This window comes from Akebia trifoliata, chromosome 4 (assembly GCF_017979445.1).
Source record: "Akebia trifoliata isolate Shusen 1 chromosome 4, ASM1797944v1, whole genome shotgun sequence".
NCBI classification, from domain to species: Eukaryota; Viridiplantae; Streptophyta; class Magnoliopsida; order Ranunculales; family Lardizabalaceae; genus Akebia; species Akebia trifoliata.
Window position 1 is genome coordinate 34268892 of NC_141378.1, and position 22437 is coordinate 34291328.

Here is a 22437-nt window from a genome sequence, read left to right on the forward strand (position 1 = left end):
AAATGGTTCCAATTTAGGAAGAACAAGACAAGATGTCAACACAATTGAACTGCTACAAGAACTGTGAATAAATTTTTGAAAAGAAAATTGTCATCAAGAATAGAGCTACGATGACACCAAGTGCATGTAAAAGGAGAAATATAGCTTATTCATTTATATTGTGCAATATAAATATGATGTACAATTGATTAATGAGCACATTCAATTTCGAAGGATGTGTTTAAAGAGATTGGCTATAAGAATTATTGGCCTAATATGTTCTGCATCAGGCTGTGAATGTAATAGGAGTACATTTAAGATGGTGATAAAAAAATTTCCATTGTATGATTTATTCCTTCTTAGTGTTAGCTTATTTTGATTCTTAGTCTGTGTCTAACATAATTTGTGAATTGATATGTTGAAACAGATTCACACCAAGAAGAGGAATCAACTTGAGCAAAAGAAGCTTAATGACTTGTGTTTGTGTAATATCATCAAATACTAGATGAATGCTTCATGCAAAGGGAAAAGTAACTGGGATTCTATGACCCACCCTACTTTAATGAGATGAATGCAAATCAAATGAGGCTTAGCAAAGGTAAACAAGTTGCTTTTGCACTAGCACTAGCACCTAGGGAAAGCTCAAGTCAAAGAAAAAGAGGATGATGATCGATGAGACAAATATAATGAGGATGAGATACAAGAAGATGTTGAAGCTAGAAAACCTTTGGATATGAACAATGTATTGGTGAGATCCGAGAAAAACAGAAGGTGAAATCTACAATGAAGAAGGTGATGATTCGAATGACGACGAGAATGGAAAAAACGACAATGGTGGCAGATTAGGTTTCATTTTTATCTCTGTTTGCGATTGGTGGTTGTTCTCCCCATGATGTTGTGTCATTGCCCTTTTCGCAATCTGTTGGGACATTTAACAGGAAAGGAATAATGACATTTTCAAGAACAAGGGGCCTTCCATTCAAGATACAATGATTTATGTTCTACATTGGGAAGGGTGATGGAAATGTTAATTAGGTGGTGAAGAAGGAAAATTATAAATGGGGTTTTTTTAAGAAAGGGTTCCCAAAATCACAATTGGCTATATGTTGAAATATAAAAACAAAAATTTTTCCAATCAAGATGTTTTGCAATTAGGGCTTGGGGAAGGTTTTAGGGTATTTGGTGGAGTTGAATAAGGGTTAAAGGCAAGGGGAGAGGATCAAGGTTAGAGGAAAAGGTCTCAAGCTTCAAAATTCAAGAAATCAAGAATCAAGAAAATAAAAATAAGGTCAGAAGAAAAGATAAGAAATAGAATGATAGAACCTTGGAATCACACCTAGGGTTTCTTGGAATCACACCCAGATGGATGGTCTCCAATCACTTGAGAAATCTCTAGAGAGCTGCAAAATTTCTTTTTATTTCATAAAGTGTGAAAATCAATTACAATACCCATAAATACAAGCTAGACTCAAAACCCTAATCCTAAAATTACTTAAAACACTGACACTTTCGACATTGATAAGTCAATCCCATGTATAACTAATATCCCTCTAATATTTTGGCCATAACTTTCTAAAAACTCATTGGAATTCAAAAATCTTGGGCTCATTGGATAAGTTAACTAAGTAATCTTTCAAATGGCACAAGAATCAACCCAATACGACAATTTTTGACTCATCAAAATAGGACAAATAAAAATGATGTTAATAGTACCAAAACTCGAATTAAACTCCTAAATAACTCAAAGACAACTCAAAAATAACTAACCTAAAATAATCCCGAACGATAAAAAAATAAATCTAAGACCCAAATAAGTGAAAACCTAAATAATAACAAATTTTTTGTTAGAACCATGATTGTTAGCTTGATTTGCATTCTGCATTAATAGTTCTTTTGATTTTTGGAGATAAAAGTCTTTAAAAAGTTCAAGGAAGTTTTCTTTGACGATTTTCTAGGTAAGTGGGAATGTGTTTGTAGCATCTCCTTTTTTTTTTTTTTTTAATAAGTAATAGCATCTCCTCTATGTAGTGTGTTTCATGGTTCAGTTATGCCTTTGTATTTGTCTTCGTATTTGGGTTGATCCTCTCGATCACCTTTTTTCAATAAAGAAAAAAAAGATGTCTTTCTTTGCAGATTGATCTCATGTCTACTGGAACTCATATTTTTTAAACAAAATATCATGAATCATGGTGATGTCAAAGAAGCAGCCAGTATTACCTTGCCAATACCAATGGGCGATTAGGGTTGCTTGTGCTTGGCCCAGTAGGACTCCATCTAATAGTATATATCTCCTGCAAGAGTTGTAATCTAGAATTGTGATACATACATCCATCAACAAAAGTAAATCGGAACCACAAATAGTGAAAGCTCTAGAGAACCTTGGCATGCTCCTTCAAATCATGCACACACTTGTCCTGCTTCATATTCCATAACTGCACCATTATTCAATACAAGTTAACTAATATGGCACCATAAAAAATTTCTCACTGGTAAGGGCACTCCCTAATGAGAGTCCCTGGAACAGAATCTTCCAATTCTGAAAAGTGACAATAATTACAACATGAACTGGGTTATAGAAAAACAATGAAAAATACTCAATATTCTAACAAATTGGAGTCCGCACATCAGCACACGACAATAATTAGAAGGTGTCACATATACGGTGGCATTTAAGGGAAAGAAAAGGCAACAATCACCTTTGCAGTGCCATCATCAGAGCAAGAAGCCAACAACGACCCTGTTGGATCCCATTTGATAGCATTAACTTCACCCTGAAATAGAAAAAGGAATGTTCAGTAGGTCTGACAGTACCAGTAGATCAAGATTTGCTACAAGTCTATAACTATTTCAAAAACATTAGCTCAAAGTTCTTCCTTGTCTTCAAATTTATTTCACATTTCACTTGATTTCATAATTGTATCATTCATGAGGGGAATTAAGTAGTGTATTAAATGCCAATTCCCTTGAAGAAATGGATTCCCAATACTTGACCTAAGAAATGATATCTATTCAACAAAATGTTTACTTCAAGAGATGATGTTTGTAATAAATAGATTGTGATGAGAACAATAATCAATTAATGACAACAGACCTGATGCCCAGAAAAAGTTTTAATAGGGCGAATCTCTCCAATCTTGCAAACATAAATCATGTTGTCAGTAGAACATGTTGCAAAGGAAACATTGTTCCGCCAATCAACATCAAGTGTTGGAGCTGCAAAATAATGGTTATTTGGATAATGAGGTGACCATGTCAAACAGAAACACTACAGGCTCTTAAAATTGAAGTGACTATGTGTTACCTGAGTGAAATTCAAATTGCTGTCTCCACTCTCCCGTCTTCACATCCCACACGATGGCAGTTTTATCCACACTTCCACTAAGAAGATAATCACCCTTCTTGTTCCACTTTAAAGAAAAGATGGGCCCTTTATGTTTGTTTAAAGTGCTCTTTAGCTCCCCTGGTTGACAACAAAATCCACAAATCAGCACCGAAAACAATAATAAACCTCACATTTAGCGAGGTGCAACAACAATAATTTGACAAAAATTTGTGAGAAATTGATGGATTTAAACCCTCCAAGAAGAGTAAAACACTTCACAACGAGAGAATAATTGCATGTGAACCGAAAAGACAAGATTGAGGGTGGTGTGGGTGGGTGAGGGTAGTGGGCCTCATGTTAAAGAACAATTGTAGAAAAGTAATTGTTAAGTCTCTTTGTGAGAGCTTGACAGGAATTTATATTAATAAAATAATCAAAAGATAAAAATGCCCTTACAAATCAAAAATAAATAAAAGCTAAATAAAAACTCTATATAAATAATTACTAGATTTTCCAATACTCCCCCTCAAGTTGGGGAAAATATATCAACTAAACTCAGCTTGACAATGTGAGAATCAGTGATAGATGAACCAACAAACTTTCTAAGCATGTCGACAAGTTGATCTGAAGAAGGTACGAAAATTGTCTGAAGATCACTAGATCAAACTTTCTTCCTGAGAAAGTGAATATCAACTCAATATGCTTAGTTCTTTCATGAAGGACTGAGTCAAAAGCAAGCATGATAGCGTACTTGTTGTCACAGAACAAAATAGAAGAATCAGAGACAAGAAATCTCAACTCTGTCAACAAAGAGCAAAGCCAAGTTAGCTCACATGCACCAAAGGTCATAGCATGATACTCAACTTTAGCAGGAGAGCGAGAAACCATATTCTGTTTCTTTTTCACAATATAAGATTATCACCATAAAAAATACAAAAATCAGAGGTAGATCTCTTATCTATAAGAGAACCAGCATAATCAACATCTGTAAAACAAGACAAATGCAGCTGAGCAATAGAAGAGTAGAAAAGTCTAAGACCAGGATGCGACTTCAGGTAGCGAAGGATATGATAAACGACGTCAAGGTGAGAAATACACGGAGTATGCATGAACTGACTGACCACACTCACCGCAAAAGACAAGTATGGTCTAGTGTTAGTCAAATAAATTAGACGACCTACAAGTCTCTGATAAGGGGAAGGATTCAACAAAAGGTCACCAGAGTTAGCATTAAGACGATGATTCTGATTCATAGGGGAGGAAGCAGGACGACAACCAAGTATCCCAGTGTCTAGAAGAAGATCTAATGTGTATTTACGTTGAGATAGCGAAATATCACGGCAAGAATGGACTACTTCTATCCCCAAGAAGTACTTGAATTAACCCAAGTCCTCAACCTCAAAAACACAACCCAATAGCACATTAACTCAATCCACTGTGCATCATCTCCGGTCACAATAATATCATCGACATAAACCAAAACAATGGTATAACGACCATCCACTCCGCGACAAACAAAGCAAATATGATCTAAGTAGCATCTAGAAAACTCCATAGATAAAATAACCTCAGAAAATCGTAGAAATCAAGCTCGTGGGGATTGCTTCAGGCTATACAAAGATTTAAGAAGGCAGCATACCTTCGCAGAATACTCCCCCTGAAGAAGGAATCCTAGAGGAGGGTCCATATAAATAACCTCAATCAAATCATCATTTAGAAATGTGTTTTTCACATCAAATTGGCGAAGTGGCCAGGAATTACACGTAGCTAGAGAGATAAGAAATCAAACAGTAGAAAATTTAATGACAGAAGCAAACGTGGCACCCAAATCTTTCCTTGGAGTCTGTGTAAACCCCTTAGCAACTAGACATGCCTTATATCAATCAACAATACCATAGAGAGATATTTCACAGTGAAGACCCATTTACAAGCAACAGTCCGTTCCCCAGATAGGAAATTAACAAGCTCCCAGGTATTATTTTTCTACACAGCATCCATCCCAGTTATCATAACTTTATTCTATCTCAGTAAGCTTGGTAAGAGGAAGAAAGACCCTAATAGGAAACAAACTGGGCAATAGGATGATCAGTAACATACCCCCACTTACCTTTGCGAAAGGCAATAGGTAAATGAGAATCAGAAATAGAAGGGATAAAAACAAGTATATGTGGAGGGGGGAGATGACATACCTAAATCCAATGAGGAGGTGGCAAGGGTGTAGGGGAGGAAGACAACAAGGGTAGACTTTAAGCGTCGGCGAAGATGGAGGAAAAATTAGAGACGACAGCATTATAGGAGACAGGTCCTACAAAATAAGAGTCCTGCAAACTAGATGTGGCATGAAACTATGAAATATTTTCAAAGAAAGTAACATCAAGAGAGTGTATGACAAAATGAGAAACTGGATCATACCACCGATACCCCTTGGACATAGAGTAACCCAAGAAAACGCATCGAATGACTTTGTCATCCAATTTTGTACGATTGAGAGTCCTGTCTTGAGCAAAGCACGTGCACCCAAAGACTCGAGGGGCAATGGAAACAAGTATACTATCAGGATGAAGGACGTGAAGAGGCACTTACCCCTCTAAGGTACAACTAGCAACGCGATTAATAAGAAAAGTTGCAATGAAAACTGTCATATTCCAATATGCCTTAGGAACATGAATTCCTCGGAGAAGACATCGAACAACGTTCATGAGATGGCGATTCTTACGTTCCACCACCCCGTTTTGCTCAGGAGCATACAGACAAGTCAACTGGTGAAGCATACCATGCTCATGAAGATGGGAGTGAATCCCATCAAATATATATTTCCCCTCATTATCATATCGAAGAAATTTAACAGTAATATTATATTGAGTTTGAATCATTTTAAGAAAGTTGACAAAAATAAGAAGCACCTTAGAACGAGAATGCATTAGATAAACCCAAGTACAATGAGAATAATCATCAATAAATGTAACATAATATCTATGACCATTAAAAGTAGTAACAGGGGAAAGCCCCCACACATCAGAATGAACTAAATCAAATATTATATTAACACGATGCATACAAGGAATATAAGTACATGTGTGTTTAGAAAGTTCACACACAGAGCACTAAAATTTGTACCCACTACAAATAGTTTTTAAAGTAGGAAATAAATGACATAAGTGTTGCAAATTGACATGTCCTAAGCGAGAATGTCATAAATCTAAGGTCTGAGAAGAAAACATGACTCCAAAAAGAAGGAAGCACAGAAGTCGAAACCGCAATAAGCTTAAGATCCAAACAAGTACAACCCATCCCTCATACCCCTTGCCAAAAATCCTTCTCGAAATCAAGTCTTAAAAAATGCAGTGAGTAGGAAAAAAAGTAACTAAGCAATTTAGATATCTAGTAATACTATTCACGGACATAAGATTAAAAGATAGATGAGGGACATGAAGCACAATCTAGTGAGATCTTAGAAGATAAGAGGATGGTACCCTTACTGTGAATAGGTGTAAGAGATCCATCAGCAAGGCGAACCACCCTATGGGTAGTAGGAAACATAGAAGAGGAAAAATGACTAAACTCACTAGTCATGTGATCAGAGGCACCAGAATCAATAACCCATGTCAATGGAGCAGAGCTAGACTAAGTGACATGGAAAGCAAAAACTGTACTAGAAGGCATAGTAATAGAAGTCACAATTGAAAATGAATGAGTGTGAGCATGAATCTGATACTAGACAATAGTAGCAATTTAAATATGTAGCTGTTGCAAATCTGTAGTGCCGAGTGAAGACGAAGGGTCATTGAGAGAAATAGATGGTGACTTCACTATAGCGGCACGGGAAACAGACTGTCCCAAAGATGGAGTGGTAGAAGATCATAACAAATGGGGATAGAGCTGAAAGCAACGGGACTTCTCATGGTCAGCTTTCCCACAATGATTGAAAGTAAAGTCACTCCCTTTACCACGACCACGACTGCCACGATTCTTAGATCCTAGGGTACGAGAGTTGGGAAGACTCAAGTTGACTGCTAGAGCCATCTAATATGTAGTTGGAGCGGAAATGATTCCAGAGACCTGAGTCTGAAAAGGAACAATACGACAACAACGCTCACCACTGTCAATGGTCGCAAATATCTCAAATAAAAGAGATAAAGGAGTGGTATTAAGGATCTGGGTTCAAAGTACCTCAAACTCAGGACGTAATCCCATGAGAAACTGGTATGTCTACTATCAAGCAACCCTCTTAACTACGAACTCAGTTGCTTCTACAGATAACTCAGTCATAGGCTCATAATGAAATAGCTCCTCCCAAATGGACTGAAAAAACTCAAAATAATCAGCTACACTCTGTGTTCCTTAGGTAACCTGGGCAATGTCTCGGTAAAACTCATAGATCCTCGAGTCATTCCTAGCGTAAACATATGTCTGAGTGAGGGCTGACCACAAAGATAAAACAGTTTCATAATACATGAACATGGTATAGATTCGCTGCTCCATTGAGTCAAAGAACCATCCAAGAATAGTGCAGTTATCAATCTCCCACTGTTCAAATTTGAGATCAATGAGGGGTGGTTTAGGGACGAGGCCCAAAAACCATCTAGATTTACCTCTACTACCCAAATAAAGTTGCACAGACCGAGAACATGACTAAAAATTCCGACCATCTAATAGGGCATTGGTTATACGCTGGACTGAGAAATTGGCCCCAAGGGTTGTGTTGGAATCCTTAATCTTGTGAGTTGTCATTGCACACTATGAACAACAAAAAAAACTTTGAATCGAAGGGAGATCTCCCATAGTAGTATTGTCGAAGAGCAGCAACAAGAACAACAAAATAAATCCATGGCGCAACACCCCTGTTACTGTAATATACAGCCATTGTGATTGATGCCACCATTCAGCAGCAAGTTAGTGTTGTCACAATCCCCCAAACTAGGGTCGCAAACCACCAAACACAGCTATTGTGCAGTGCAAACCACCAAACAGCCACCAGCCCAATCGCAGGCAGCCAAAAAAAATCATGTTGCTGTCGCAAGTCACCAAGGATGCTTTCCTTGTTATCGCAAGTCACTCAACAACAGTCTATTGTTGTCATAAGCCACAAAGTAACACCTAGGTTACTGTCACAAGGCCAAAATACTCCCTAGTTGTTGTCGCAAGCTCCCAATACCTCTCTAGTTGTTGTTGCAAGCCACACAAAACACAACTTAACTATTGTCGCAAGCCTAAAGAACACCCTAGGTGCTGTCGCAAGGCTTTAAACAACCAAACCGACACCCTAGTTGATGTCGCAAGGCTTCACAGCAACAAGGGAAGAAACCCTATTGCAAGTTGAAACCCTATCGTAGGGCAGAAATCGAACTAAATAGTCTATGCAACGCAAAAAAAACCTTATCGTAGGGAAAAAAACACAGCACAAAAAGCTATTGCAGCATGTGAAAAACGGATAAAATCCCTATCGCAACATGCAATTAAGGGAATAAGAATCGAGAAAAAAATATCCCCGAAAGGGAGACCTTCTAACGAAGTTGTTGTTAGGTTATTAGGTTTCAAGATCTAGAGGTATTGAAGAAGGGAGAAAGAGAAGAGAAGAAACATCAAGATCCCAAGAACCAACGAGGGAGTCGATAGGTCCTCTAAGGCTCTGATACCAAGAAGAATTGTGGAAAAGTAATTGTCAAGTCTCTTTGTGAGAGCTCAGTAAGAATTTATATTAATAAAATAGTCAGAAGACAAAAATGCCCTTAAAAATTAGAAATAAATAAAAGCTAAATAAAAACTATATCTAAATAATAACTAGAGCTAAAATAACTAGATTTTCCAATAGTTAAAACGGTTTACCATCTCTTCTCCAAATTCTTGCTTGCCCATCATAAGAACCAGTTGCAAGTAGTGTCCCCTCCCCCTGTATGATAGAAGAAGTGAACCAACTTGATGAACTCGAGTACCAATCAAGTGTAGCGACAATGAAAAGCAAACAGGTCGCATTCCTTTAAAAAAAAAACAGCATAAAAATTGTGATGAACTCACATTCCAATCAAGTGTAGTGACATCCTTGCTTTTTTCATTTGTTCTACCCTTAAAATGTTTCAAAACCAATACATTTGGAGGTCCATTTTGCGCACTGGAACTACAAGGTCCATCGGCAATTGTCCAAATCCGTGCTGTTGAATCTCCAGACCTAGAAATTAAAGCAGTAACTTTAATGACTAATAAGGCAAGATATGCAAAGTTAAATTCAGGGAAAAGTTACGTTAAAATAAATTGACTTCATGCCAAAATTTAGATAACCATGTCAAATAAGAAGAAAACATAACTGTATGAGCCTAATCCAATAAGCTAGGGGATTTGTTCAATCCAATTCATAGGGATTTGATTTGCCCACAATCAGTCTTGACCTGGGAAGCGTCACTATAGGTATATGCGACGAGGAAAGCCATCCATAAGTTTCCCGATCGATAATATTACAATAGTAACATAACATAAGTGAAGCTGAATATATCCTATACGGGATTATTTATTGACGGTAAACCTACCTCGGGACACCATGTTAGCCTGAAAGATTTCTAGTCAACATAGACTTATAGAGAAGGTCCCTATGGGGGACTTCCTGGATGCCTATAAAGTCTTGCAAGAAATCCCTACTTTCACTATGGCATCTAATCACCACTATACTTATTTGAGCCTAAACCTTTTTGAGAAATCATTGAAAGGATCAAGAGAAAGCTGATTGTTTTGGTTTGGAACCCTAGGCTGGTGGACTCATCACTCAATATCCAAAAGGTTTAATATCGTAGGATTGTGATTAGGCCTTCAACTATTTTTTCATGACCTCTTAGACAATCTATTTTATTTGTGGTGGATTGAGCTATAGTTAACAATCTGATTTGTCATAGTAATCTGTTACTTGATCTCAAATTCATCTTAATTTCTTCGTTTTCACAGTCCTGTATCACATGCAAAGAAAAATCATCTCCAACAAATGCATTGACAGATGTGCACCCACCCTGATGCTAGAAGTGTACCAGAGGGACTCCATGCACAAGAAAAAACCTGTACAGAAAAGCATAGAATAAGGAATGGCCACCGTTGGTAGATGGTTGAATAGAACAGAAATGAAAAGGAAGTGCCCGATGGGAGGACAATGCACACAAACCTCTGAAGTATGTCCTTCTAAAATAGTTACATCAGAACTAGGAATCTCACAGGGCAAAGACAGTGAGATCAAAGATACATCCATCGGTTCAGGGCCTGTTAAGCATATAAAAAGATATGTTAAGCACTTTAGATGAGAGATTGAGATGTAAGACACACGCACGTGCAAAGATCTTTGTTGCATTTTTTCTTCCCAATAGGTTCTTTGTTTCATATTTTCAGCCCCCTTTTTTTATAAATGTAAAATTTATTTATGAGCAATGTTGTTAAAAGCGATAGCATATGCGAAGTCTGAAAAGTAAATCACATATACCATGGTGGTATATGCAAAAATATTGAGGCTGCATTGTATGCAATCGCATATAGCATATGCGATGGCATGTGTCCAACAGCTACAAAAATACCTGTTGGACAGCAACTTAATTTTTTTTGCCTTCTTATTTGCTTATAAATACTTTAATCTTACATCCCTCATTTATTCTACTTCAAATACAACTTCCATTGAGCATTCTACAAGTCTAAGCATCAAAATCATCAAATTAAGAAAACAAAACTTCGTAGATGTGATTGCTAAAGCGCTTGTAATGGTGTACGAGTTTTAGGTTGAAGTGAAGTAATTCGCGCTCAGGAGGTGTTGGTTACAGAATCAGAAAGGAGTTGAGATTAAAGAAGTGAGCAAGAGAGGGGTGTCGAGGATGGTGTCGTCTGTTGAGGAAGAGTTCTGGTTGAGCAAGTTTTTGGCCTCAATGGGAGACTCCTCTTAAGCGGCATGGGAGAAGTTTGTTTCCAATGGCAGAAGCTTTGTAGCTTCAGAAAATAAGAAACAAAAGTGGCAAATTCGTAAAGCTGCAGTTGTTCCGTGATAAGTTCAAGACACAGATAGTTGTTTTCCCTGAAGGTGCTGGTAGTAAGGGGTGGAGAGGTCTGAGTCTGGGGTTGAAGGTACACTTTGAACCAGAGGAACAGATGGAGGTAGAGTTAGTGGTCCCGGTCTCGTGGGCTGATGTCCTTCGTAAAGAGAAAGACAGTTCCCGTCTGACCCACAGGTTAATGGTATCAAGTCTAACAATAAGGATTGCTTTGGGTTTTGGAAATGTGATGTGGTTTGTAAGAGTAAACTTGCTGGGATGGACTGGTCATTACTAAAGGAGGTGATCAGACAGAAGTTGAGTAGCCTCAATCTCAAGGGGAATATGAAGCTGAAAGCTTATCCTTGGGGCAAATCGAATAGAATCCTATTGAAGGAGAATAGAGCAATAGCTGGAGTGATTGCCCGACTTAACTCAGTGGAGGTGGATGGAGTAATGTTGAGTCTGAACTAGTGGTTTGCAGATGTGAATAGTTGGATCACAAGTGGAAAGTTGAAGGCTCTTGGTGAAGGTGGTTGGTCTTCCTCCCAATATGTGGGGGCCTCAGGTGTACAACCATATTGGGGGACAACTAGGGGTTCTCCCAGACAAGGACCCCAAAAAGACCTTTCATTTGCCAAGCTTAAGGTTCAGTTTAGTCCATGGAGACTTCAGGGAGGCCTTAGGGTGGTTGGAGAGGGTGACAGATTTGATGGTATTTTGCTGGATGAACTTCCAGTGGAGGCTCAGAGTATACAGAATGTCAAAGCTAAATCCAAGTTGGGGCTATCTGATGGAGTGGGAGTGATGGAGAGGAGCTCCTTGTTGGGTGTTAAGAAGCCAACACCAGCTCGTTAGCATCTTCTTCTTCTACAGCAGATGTGGTTTGTTCGTCACCGACACACATGGCCACTGAAGCTATAGTGGCCGGAGTACATAAAGTTTGCAGTGAGAAGGTGGGGGAAGCTTCGTTATTTTCAGAGAGGAGGGCAGAATCAATTCCTGGCAATGATGGCTTTTTCAAATTAAAGGTGGGTGCATTTAACGTGGGGAAACAGGTGGCAAATTCCTTGAGTTCATCTGAGATGGGTAGCAGCAGACTTGGGCGGCGAAAATCTATGGAGAGAAGAGAGATGAAGTTGTCAAAGTTGATTAGTAAGGGTGTTTCTGGGGAGTATGTAAATAGGGTGATCAACAATAAAAGGTTTTTGGTGGGAAAAAACAGGATACGTGTAAAGAAAGCATGGAGAGTAAAGCATGGGGTAGAGAGGACATGGTTGCAGATTGGGAGTTCGACCTACTCATCTTGTACTAGGGTGGCATGCTCTCTAGACCAAGAGGTTGGTTCGGAATCTGTTAGAACCCCAAATGATAGTGTGAGGCCCTTTTTGGTTAAAGAACTCAAGTCTGGGTTGGCTGAAGCCCACAGGCTTTCTTTTGAGGGTGAATTTGGGTTGGCCGCAACCAATGGGCCTAACTTTGAGTCTGGGGTGGCTTAACACATGGGTTTTCTCAGGAGTTTGGGCTGGCTGAAGCCCACGGGCCTGTTATGCTTGAGGGAGCTGATCTTCACGACTTACCTGTTCAGGGCCCAGTTTCTAACTTCGTTAAGGTGAGTAAGTTTGGGGAGCTCAGTAAAGATCTGATTTCTGGTGAGTTGCTGCGTGGGGGGACAGAGGTAATAGAACTGTTCGTGGTATTTGAATACCACGAACCCTACAATTGTCTCCACGATAGGGTTGGCTCAGCTGTCCATTGAAGTTTCTAGTGGATGGTTTTGGTCGATTGATGGGGAGCCAATTTTGGGTTTCCAAGTGTATGGAAGACATTGTGTTTTGGTGATATCATGTGGTCTTCCAAGACGGTTCCTGGCACCTTCATTGGGGCTGGGATTGAATGTTGTGGGGTCTTCTTCTGCTTCGTTGGTTGTCGATACAGGTAACGGGGGGCTCTCGCCTTTGTCCCCTTATGGATCACTTGTTCTCCCTTCTATTCTGGATGGTGAAAGATAAGAAGCACCCTCGAAGGCTATAAGCCGCCACAAATTCTATGAATATTCTTGTAGTGGGAAGTTGGTAGGAGTCGTTGAAGTTAGTTCAAGTGTTGATGCGGCTATTTTGTGGGAGGTTGCTAGTATCAGAGATAAAGGGGTTGAAGATAGGTTGGTTGAAGTCAGTTATAAACCCAAATATCCCTCCCATACCTGATTCCCCCCGTATGGAGCCACCGTCGCAATATAACATGGCATGCCTCAACTGTTCCCCACCCACTCGGAAGAGGACTACCCTTTTTTGGGACCCTAATAGGCATTGAGGCAACAGTAGGCCTTCATCGCGCCACCGATTGCTTACTGTCAATGATCACCTTCTTGTACCGAGTGTCTTTGCGTTTCGAAAAGTGTTTAGTTGAACAGTTGAGGCATGCCATGCTATACTGCGACTGTGGCTCCATTCGGAAGGGAATCAGGTATGGAAGGAATATTTGGGTTTATCTTCAGGCTCCTATGGCCTAAATGAAGGATTCTTCAAAGCCCCCCCCCCCCCCCCAAGGTGAACTAGAGCTGGAAGACGGCCCTCACCCCTTCGGGGGGGCTTTTTGCATACTCAGGTAATCGGATTACCTGAGTTATATAGCTCAACGGCATGTATGGTCGTTTATCGAGGCTTGACGATCTTGTGTTTTCGGATGAGTTTCTAGAGTGCTCTTCCACTGTGGGTTCGTTTTCATTGGAGGAAGATAGTCTTCTATTTTTTGGAGGCAAATGCAGAAAATGTTAAAAGGAAGAAACTTTCAATTATGAAAGAACTGGAGGAGTAAAAAAGGTCTTCCCCTAGGAAGGGGTTGGGGCGTAAGAAATTGGTATTTAATGTCACTTAAAATCATGTTATAGAATGTTCGGGGTTTAATTGATAAGAAGAGGGTGGTTGTTAATCTTTGGTCCGTACTATTAACCTATTCATTGTTTCTCATCAAAAGTCTAAGTTGGAGGTGGTCAACGATAGTGTGGTTCGCAAGCTTTGGGGCTGTAAGGATATCGGTTGGTGCAGCGTTCCTGCGAGTGGGACGTCGGACAGGACAATTGTAATGTGGGACAAGAAAAGAGTGATGGTTGAAGATTCTTTGCTTAAAGCCTTCTTGACATCCATTCTTTGTAAGTTGGTGTCAAGTGACTTCCAGTGGGTATTTTCAGGGGTCTATGGTTCCACCAAAAATCAAGAAATAACTCAATTTTGAGAGGAGTTATGTGATATTAATGCATATTGGCACAAGCCTTGGTGCCTTGGGGGAGATTTTAATGTCATCCGATTCTCATTTGAAAAGTTAGGGTATTCGAGAATCTCTTCTAAGATGCATAGATTTGGGAATTTTGTTCAGTCTTTTGCGCTAGTGGATTTGACGTTGCGTGGGAGGCAGTTTACTTGGTCTAATACCCATGACCTACCTAGTATAAACAAGCTCGATAGATTCTTGGTGACTTCCAGTTGGGAGGAGTACTTTTCAAAAGTTAGCCAAGAATCAGTTCCGAATCCAACTTCTAACCATTGTCCAATTCTTCTTCAGATTGGTTATTTGGTTAGGCGGCCCTTCCCGTTCAGGTTTGAAAACATGCGGCTATTGCACGTAAATTTTAAGGGTATCATTGAGAGTTGGAAGGGGAGTTCAAGTTTAGTTGGCAGGTCGAAGGTGGTGTTTAGATTGAAGTTGAAGGGTATTAAAATAAAGCTCAAGGAGTGGAATAGGGAAGTGTTTGGGCAGGTGGAGGTGTGTAAGAAAGAGATTTTGTGGGAGATTGAGTTAGATAGGAGGGAAGAGGGGGTCTTCTTCCTCTCGGGGGCAAGGCTAAAAGGGGATCCCTTCGTGATGAGAATAAACAAAGGGTGAATATGGAAGACGTTTGTTGGCGGCAAAAGTCGAGGATTAAGTAGTTAAAAAAAATGAGATGGTAATACTAAATTTTTTCACCATATGACTAATGCGGATAAGAGATCAAACCTCATTACTATAATCAAGATCGAGGGAAATTGGATTGAAGGGGGAAGAGGAAGTTAAGAAGGGTATGGTATACTTCTACACCGGATTATACATGAAATCTCTTCAAGCGCGGCCCAAGCTTAATGGGTTGCATTTCGATTGTATTTTCGATACTCAGAGGAGGTGGTTAGAGAAGTTGTTCGCAGAAGAGGAAGCTTTTGAAACTTTTTCTAGTATGTGCTTGGATCAAGCGTCAGGTTCACTTTGGGTTTTTTCAAAACTTGTTGGGATACTACTAGAGAGGATTGTTGACGATAGTGAATGATTTCTTCGAGAATTGTGTGGGATATTGGGTCAAATTGTTCTTTTGTTGCTCGAGTCTAAAAAAGTCGGGGTGGAAAACACTGCGGATCTTAGACTTATATGCTTGGTGGGTGTTATTTATAAAATCTTCTCTAAGATGTTGACTACAAGAATGAAAGAGGTGATGAATGCGATCATCGGTCTTAACCAAGGGGCATTTTTGAGTGGGAGACAGATCACGGATGGGGTTTTTATTTCGAACGAGTGCTTAGATTCGAGGTTCAAATCTAAGGTGACGGGTGTTGTTTGCAAGATAGATATAGAAAAAAGCTTATGATCACGTTAGTTGGGGGTGTCTACGTTATTTGCTAGAACATATGGATTTTGGGCATAAATGGATATTTTGGGTTATGAAGTGTGAGTTCTTTTTCCATACTAGTTATCGATTCCCCAGAAGTTTTCTTCAACAATTATTGGGACTTGCACCAAGGGGACCCGTTTTCACCTTTTTTGTTCTTGGTGGGAGTTGAGGCCTTGGGGAGGATGATTGGCAAGTCAGTGGATAACGGCAATTTAAGCGATTTTCATCCTAGTGAAAGGGGGCCTTTGGTTACTTAGTAGTAGTTTGTAGCTGATACGTAGATCTTTTTGGATAATGACATTAATCAAGTTAGATTCCTTGAAGGCTTATTATGTTGCTTTGAAGCTACTACGGGGTTACCAATGAACTTACTTAAGAGTAGGGTGTATCCAGTGGGTCAAGTGTTGGATGTTGATTTTCTAGCAGTGTCCTTAGGGTGCCAAGTGGGCTTTCCTCCATCTTACTTGGGATTACCATTGTGTAATAGTATTTGGGAATCGGTAATTGAGAGGATTGCAAGAAGGTTGACTTCTTGGGAAGCTAGGTATTTGTCAAAGGGTGGTAAGTTTACCTTGATCGGTGTTTTGTTCAGTATCCCTATTTACGTTCTCCTTATTCTCGATTCCCAGATGTGTGGAGCTAAGGACTTATAAACTCTTTAGAGATTTTTTGTGGCATGAAAGGGGAGGGAAAAGTAAGATTCACTTGGTTAGTTGGAAAAATATGTGTACACTTAAGAGTTTGGGGGGTCTTGGGTTTAGAAATTTGGGATCCTTGAATGGTACTTTGTTAGGGAAATGGCTTTGGCGATTCGAAGTAGAGAGGGAAAGGTTATGCATAAGGTAATAGCGGCTAAATTTAGGGAAGACTCCCTTGGTTGGGAGAGTGGTGTAGCTAAGAATCCTTATGGTTGTACTGTTTGGAAAATTATTCTTAATATTCTCCCCCAATTCAAAAAGATGGTGGCTTTCAAGGTCAGATTTTGGGAGGATTCTTGGTGTGGTGAGGGTCCCTTGAAGGAAAGTGTCTCATTTTTGTTTGTCATCTCAAGGAAAAAGGATCTTCCAATTTCAAGATTCCACGAGGTGGATCTTGGAGGCTCTATTTGGGATTTGGGGTTTAGGAGGTCATTGAATGATTGGGAGTTGACGAAGGTTTCTCAGCTGTTGGAGTGTCTTGATAGCGTTCTTAGAAAGACAGATGGGGAGGATTTGAGAATTTGGGTTACTAATAATAATGGATTGTTTTCTGTGAGAGTTTTATAATGATCTAACAAGGAGTGGGGATGTTGCCCTTCCCCACGAGGCAGTTTGGGGACCTAGAGTGCCATCTAAGGTGGGTTTTTTTATGGATTGCTATTAAAGGAAGAATTTTAACGTTTGATCAATTGCAAAAAAGGGGTTTCTGCAGTCCGAACTATTGTTGTATGTGCGTGGGTAACGAAGAGTCAGCTAATCGCCTTCTTTTGCATTGTCTAGTGGCAAAAGAGGTTTGGGATCAATTCTTCTACTTGTTCAGAGTAGAGTGTTGCATGTCAAGTATGGTGAGAGATCTCTTAATGGAATGGTCTTAGCTGGGGGAGAGTTTTCATATTTCCAAGAGGTTGCTTTGGAATTTAACGTCGTTCCCGATTACATGGTGTCTATGGAAGGAAAGAAATGCTAGAACATTTGAACGAAAGTTTTTCTCAAGCCAAATTTTATTTTTGTTTATCCTTGGGTTTCTTTATTTCTGGTGCAAGATCTTTAAGGAGTTTAAAGAAATCTTTTTTGAGGACTTCCCAATTCGATGGGATTGCATTTGTAATCTATTAGAGTCGTAGCTCTATGATTGTTTCTTTTTCTTTTTTCTTTACTTGGTTTTGCTTGTGTTTTCTCCTGGTTGGTTTGTATTTGTTTATGTTTATCAAAAAACAATTCATAAAGATTATTTAAGAAGCAAGATCAGAAATTTACATTCCCCAATCTCCAATCCATTTCTCCTCTCTTTATTTTCGATTTCTCTAAAAATCTTTATTCTAGTCTCTACACTTTTTTTATTCTTCCAAATTCAAGAAGATTCGAGAGCAAACAAAACTCCAAGTTTCAAGACTCATGATTAAAGAATCATTGAAGATCAATTATCAAGATTCAAGATCAAGAATCAATAAGCTTGAAGCCTTGGACTTGAGGTATTTATAATATTATTTTACATACTTAGTTACTTTTTTGTTTGACATTTGAAGAACATGGCTTCTTCATCGGCAAACTCCTCCCTAAGGCCCGAATTGAATGACCTTGATTGGAAGTACCGTCATTATCGTAGTGCCACCGGAAAAAAAACAAGTGTGTTAATTGTGTGGCTACATAAGCCAAGGAGGAATCGCATGCCACAAGCAACACCTTGCTCACATGTCAAGGTCAAATGCTAGGGCATGCCTAAAAGTTAGTCTCGAAATCAAACGGAAAATAATAGAATATTTAGACAAGACCTCTAGGAAAAAAAGAGATGATGCCGCCATATTAGAAAATTACATGGAAAGTGGAAGTAGTGGTGGGATTGATGAGGATGATGATGATGACATTTATGTACATGATACTTCCCCTACGACGATATCGACCGGATATTTTAGACCACCTATTGCACCATCAAGAAGAGCATCTAAAAGAGCTCATGGAGAGAGGTCCACTAGATAGATGGTGCAGGCCACATCACGAAGATGTGATTACCCAAAGAGAAAAGGAAAAAGACTTGAGAACCTTGTAAAGGATAGAAAAACTACTATCCAATACATAGCAAAATGGCTTTAGCAAGAAAGTATTGCCTTTAATATTGTTAAATTAAAAAGTTTTAAGGTCGTGATTGAGGCCATTAGACAATTTGGATCGGGACTTAAGTCACCATCTTACCATGAAATTAGAAAGCCGTGTCCAAAGAAAGAAGTAGAGTTCACTCAAGGTTTCCTCAATGAATATCAAGAGAAATAGAAGACATATGGGTGCATTCTAATGGCTGATGGATGGACTGATAGATCTGACCAAACATTAATTAATTTTTTAGTTAAGTGTCCGATTGAAACTATGTTTCTTAAATCTGTCGATGCATCGGCCTATTCACACACGGCCGAATATCTTTTAAAATTACTAGATAGTGTAATTGATGAAATCGGAGAAGAAAATGTTGTCCAAGTGGTCACGGATAATGCAACTGCATAAGTGGCTGTGGATCGCTTGTTAATGGACAGGAAACCTTGTTTGTATTTATCGTCTTGTGCAACACATTATATTAATTTTATTTTAGAAGACATTGGTAGGTTACATATTAAATTGTTGTTAGAGCTAGAAAAATTATTGTTTTCATGTATAAACATAATTTATTGTTGCAAAGAATGAGAAAAAATATCGGTGGAAACTTACTTAGACCGGTTATTACCCAATTTACAACGGCGCAAAACTTGTATCGAAAGAAAAGTGAATTTAAAAGCTTTGTAGTGTCAACCGATCAGAATAATGGGCCTTGGTCAAAGAAGAATAAAGGAAAACTAATTGTCCAAATCATTCTTTCTCAAAACTTTTAGACTAATATTTGTAAGGTTTTAAGAAATGCCAAACCACTAATTATGTCCTACGATTGGTGGACAATGATAAAAAAATCATCAATGGGTTACATTTATGATTATATGGAAAACGCTAAATTAAAAATAATGGAAAATCATGCATTTAAATAAATGAATTATAAGCCTGTAATTGACATTATAAACAAGAGATGGAGGAACCAAATGTTATTTGCCTTGTATTCGACTACGTACATTCTCAATCCAGTCATGTACTTTCAAGCCATTAAACGTGATGAAGTGGATTCGACACACATGATGGGATTCCTTGATGTTTTGGAAAGAAAGATTTCAATGAGAAATGAAGAAAACAAGATATCATCGCAATTAGCTTGATATAAGAATAATGAAGGAATCTTCAAGATGGAGATTGTCATCAGACACAGAACAACAAAGACTCCAAGTAAGAATAATATTAAATATTTAATGGTATATTTAGATTCATTCAAGTCATCAAGTGTTCAAATTCAAATTATTAAAATATTTTTTAATTAAATATGACAGTTGATTGGTGGGTACAATATGGAGTGGATCTAATTTCAAATGATCCAAGTTTGAAGAAATTGGCCATACGAATTCTTGGCCTAATATGTTCTGCATCCAAATGTAAGCGCAACCGGAGTACATTCAAGATGGTAAATTTTATTTTGAGGCAATCTCCGGTATCCCGATAAATCTTCGCTAGAGCAAGTTGTTTGCGGTAGGTGAGGTAGAAGGGTTGGAAGCGGCGACAACCTCGATTGGGTTCCAAACATGGACCCTTCCATCCACATATCTGGGTTTTCCTTTGGGGATGGGTTATACTAGTAAAGACATTTGGGAGCCAATGTTAGAAAGGATAAGAAAGAGACTTAGCAGGTGAAAAGCTAAGTTACTATCTAAAGGAGGGAAGATTACCCTTATCAAAAGTGCACTGGCCAACATCCCCATCTATATTTTTTCTTTATTTTCCTTGCCAAGGACTATAGAAGTGCAACTAGAAAGAATCTGCCAAGACTTCTTGTGGCATGGCAAAGACGGCGTGAGAAAACATCATTGGGTGAGTTGGAGCAAAGTTTGTTTACCCAAGAGGAATGGGGGATTGAGACTTCTTAACTTTGGTTCTATAAATTCAGCATTGTTGGGGAAATGGCTCTAGAGGTTTGGAGAAGAAGGGAAAAGTCTGTGGAGGAAAGTAATTGTCGACAAATATGGAATCAAAGGAAATAGTTGGGAGAGTGGTCCGACGAGAGGTGCGTTGGGGTGTGGAGTGTGGAAAGGCATCCTTAGAAGATTAACGGTATTTAAGAACAGAGTAAAATGTAAAGTTGGGAGCAAGACCAAGGTGAGGTTCTGGGAAGACTAGTGGTGTGGGAACGGTCCTCTCAAGGACACTTTTCCTGATCTTTTCGACTTATCCCTGAAAAAGAATCAAGTTGAATCTGCATTCAAGAGTTTCAAAAACGGCATGCTTAACTAGGACTTTGGGTTTAAAAGAACTTTCAATGATTGGGAGGTGGATAGAATAGGGTGACTGATTCTTAGGGTGGAGAACATCTATATGCAAAATTCCTCAGAAGATAAGAGATTGTGGGTTGGAACTCGGGATAGGAAATTCACGGTTAAATCCATGTATGATAGCATTGCTCCAAGCAGTACAGCGATTTTCCCTCATGTTTTTGTCTGGGGTGGTAAGATACCTCCCAAGATATTGGTCTTCGTCTAGTTGGCAACTTTAGGGAGACTCGCAACATTGAACCAGTTGATCAGAAGAGATTTTATTTTACCAAGCCAATGTTGTATGTGCAGAATCAGTGGATCACTTATTCATTCATTGCCGGGTGGCACATCACATGTGGTCACATTTTTGGTCTTTATTTGGGGTAGTGGGTTGCTTTCCTTGCTCAGTCAAGTCGGTTTTGAAATCATGGTTGGCGTGGGGAACTTCATTCTCAACTTCGAAACGGATTCTATGGTTCTTGTCTCCATTTGCTATTTGTTAGGGTATCTGGACAGAGCGTAATCGGTGCATCTTTGGGGGGAAAGGTTTTTCTACGGAAGGATTAGTTCTTTCTATTTTGAAACTCTTGTACTCTTGAAGCAAACTCTATAAAGAATTTAAGGGAGTATTTTTTGAAGATTTTCTCGTAAGATAGGATAGGGTTTGTTCGTTGTCGTGAGAGTCACTCGCCATCCGCGTGTTGTTTGTTTTTATTCTTCCTTGTGGTGTTTTCCTTTTCTTGTTGTTTCTCTTTGTTCTTGGGTTGGTCACCTCGACTCCCTCGTTCTCTTTTTTCAATAAATTTATCTTTATCGATCAGAAAAAAAAAATTATTTTGATATATATTTTAAATTTTAAATTCTTGCTTCATTTCTTAATTTAGCAAATAACAACATTTTAATTGATGTGTGTTTAATTGAATTAAAATAACATATTCACACCAAGAAGAGGAATCGACTTGAGCAAAAAAAGTTCAATGACTTGGTCTTCGTGCAATACAATAAAAACTTGTACAAATGATTCTTACAAAGGAAGGAGCAACCAGGGTTCTACGACCCCATCTCCCTTTATGAGCTTAATAAAGATCCATGGATTTCTGATGCAATAAATGCGCTAGTGTTCGAAAGAAAAAATCTCACTTGAGCACAAGTTGAGGAAGCTGCTCTTGCACCGGCATCCAAGGAAGGCTCAAGCCAAAGAAGAAGATGTGGCCGATCGAATCAACAACTACTTGATGAAAAAGACGAAATACAAGAAAAGGAAGATGAAAGTCAAGAGCATTTGGATGTGGATGAAGTTTTGGTGAGATCAGATGAAAGATTAAACTGAAGAAGATGAAGAATACATTGAAGGTGATGATTCAAACGATGATGGGAGTGACGACAACAACGACCATAACGAAGGTGGTGGTGACGTCGGAGATGTACCACAATGGATTAG

General features: G+C 38.9%; 1 protein-coding gene across 2 annotated transcripts in view; it reads right to left on the minus strand.

Annotated features, from left to right (window-relative positions):
* The window catches only part of LOC147404782 (WD40 repeat-containing protein HOS15-like), a 30237-nt gene that overhangs the window by 2086 nt on the left and 5714 nt on the right, over positions 1–22437 (minus strand). For both annotated transcript variants that reach the window (XM_086440859.1, XM_086440858.1), the window contains exons 4-12: positions 10443–10537; positions 10293–10339; positions 9317–9467; positions 9128–9191; positions 3281–3439; positions 3071–3192; positions 2676–2750; positions 2358–2411; positions 2197–2270 (exon numbers count right to left, since the gene is read on the minus strand). In XM_086440859.1, the coding sequence (XP_086296985.1) occupies positions 2197–2270; positions 2358–2411; positions 2676–2750; positions 3071–3192; positions 3281–3439; positions 9128–9191; positions 9317–9467; positions 10293–10339; positions 10443–10537 (841 nt within the window). The remainder of the gene's footprint in view (positions 1–2196; positions 2271–2357; positions 2412–2675; positions 2751–3070; positions 3193–3280; positions 3440–9127; positions 9192–9316; positions 9468–10292; positions 10340–10442; positions 10538–22437) is intronic.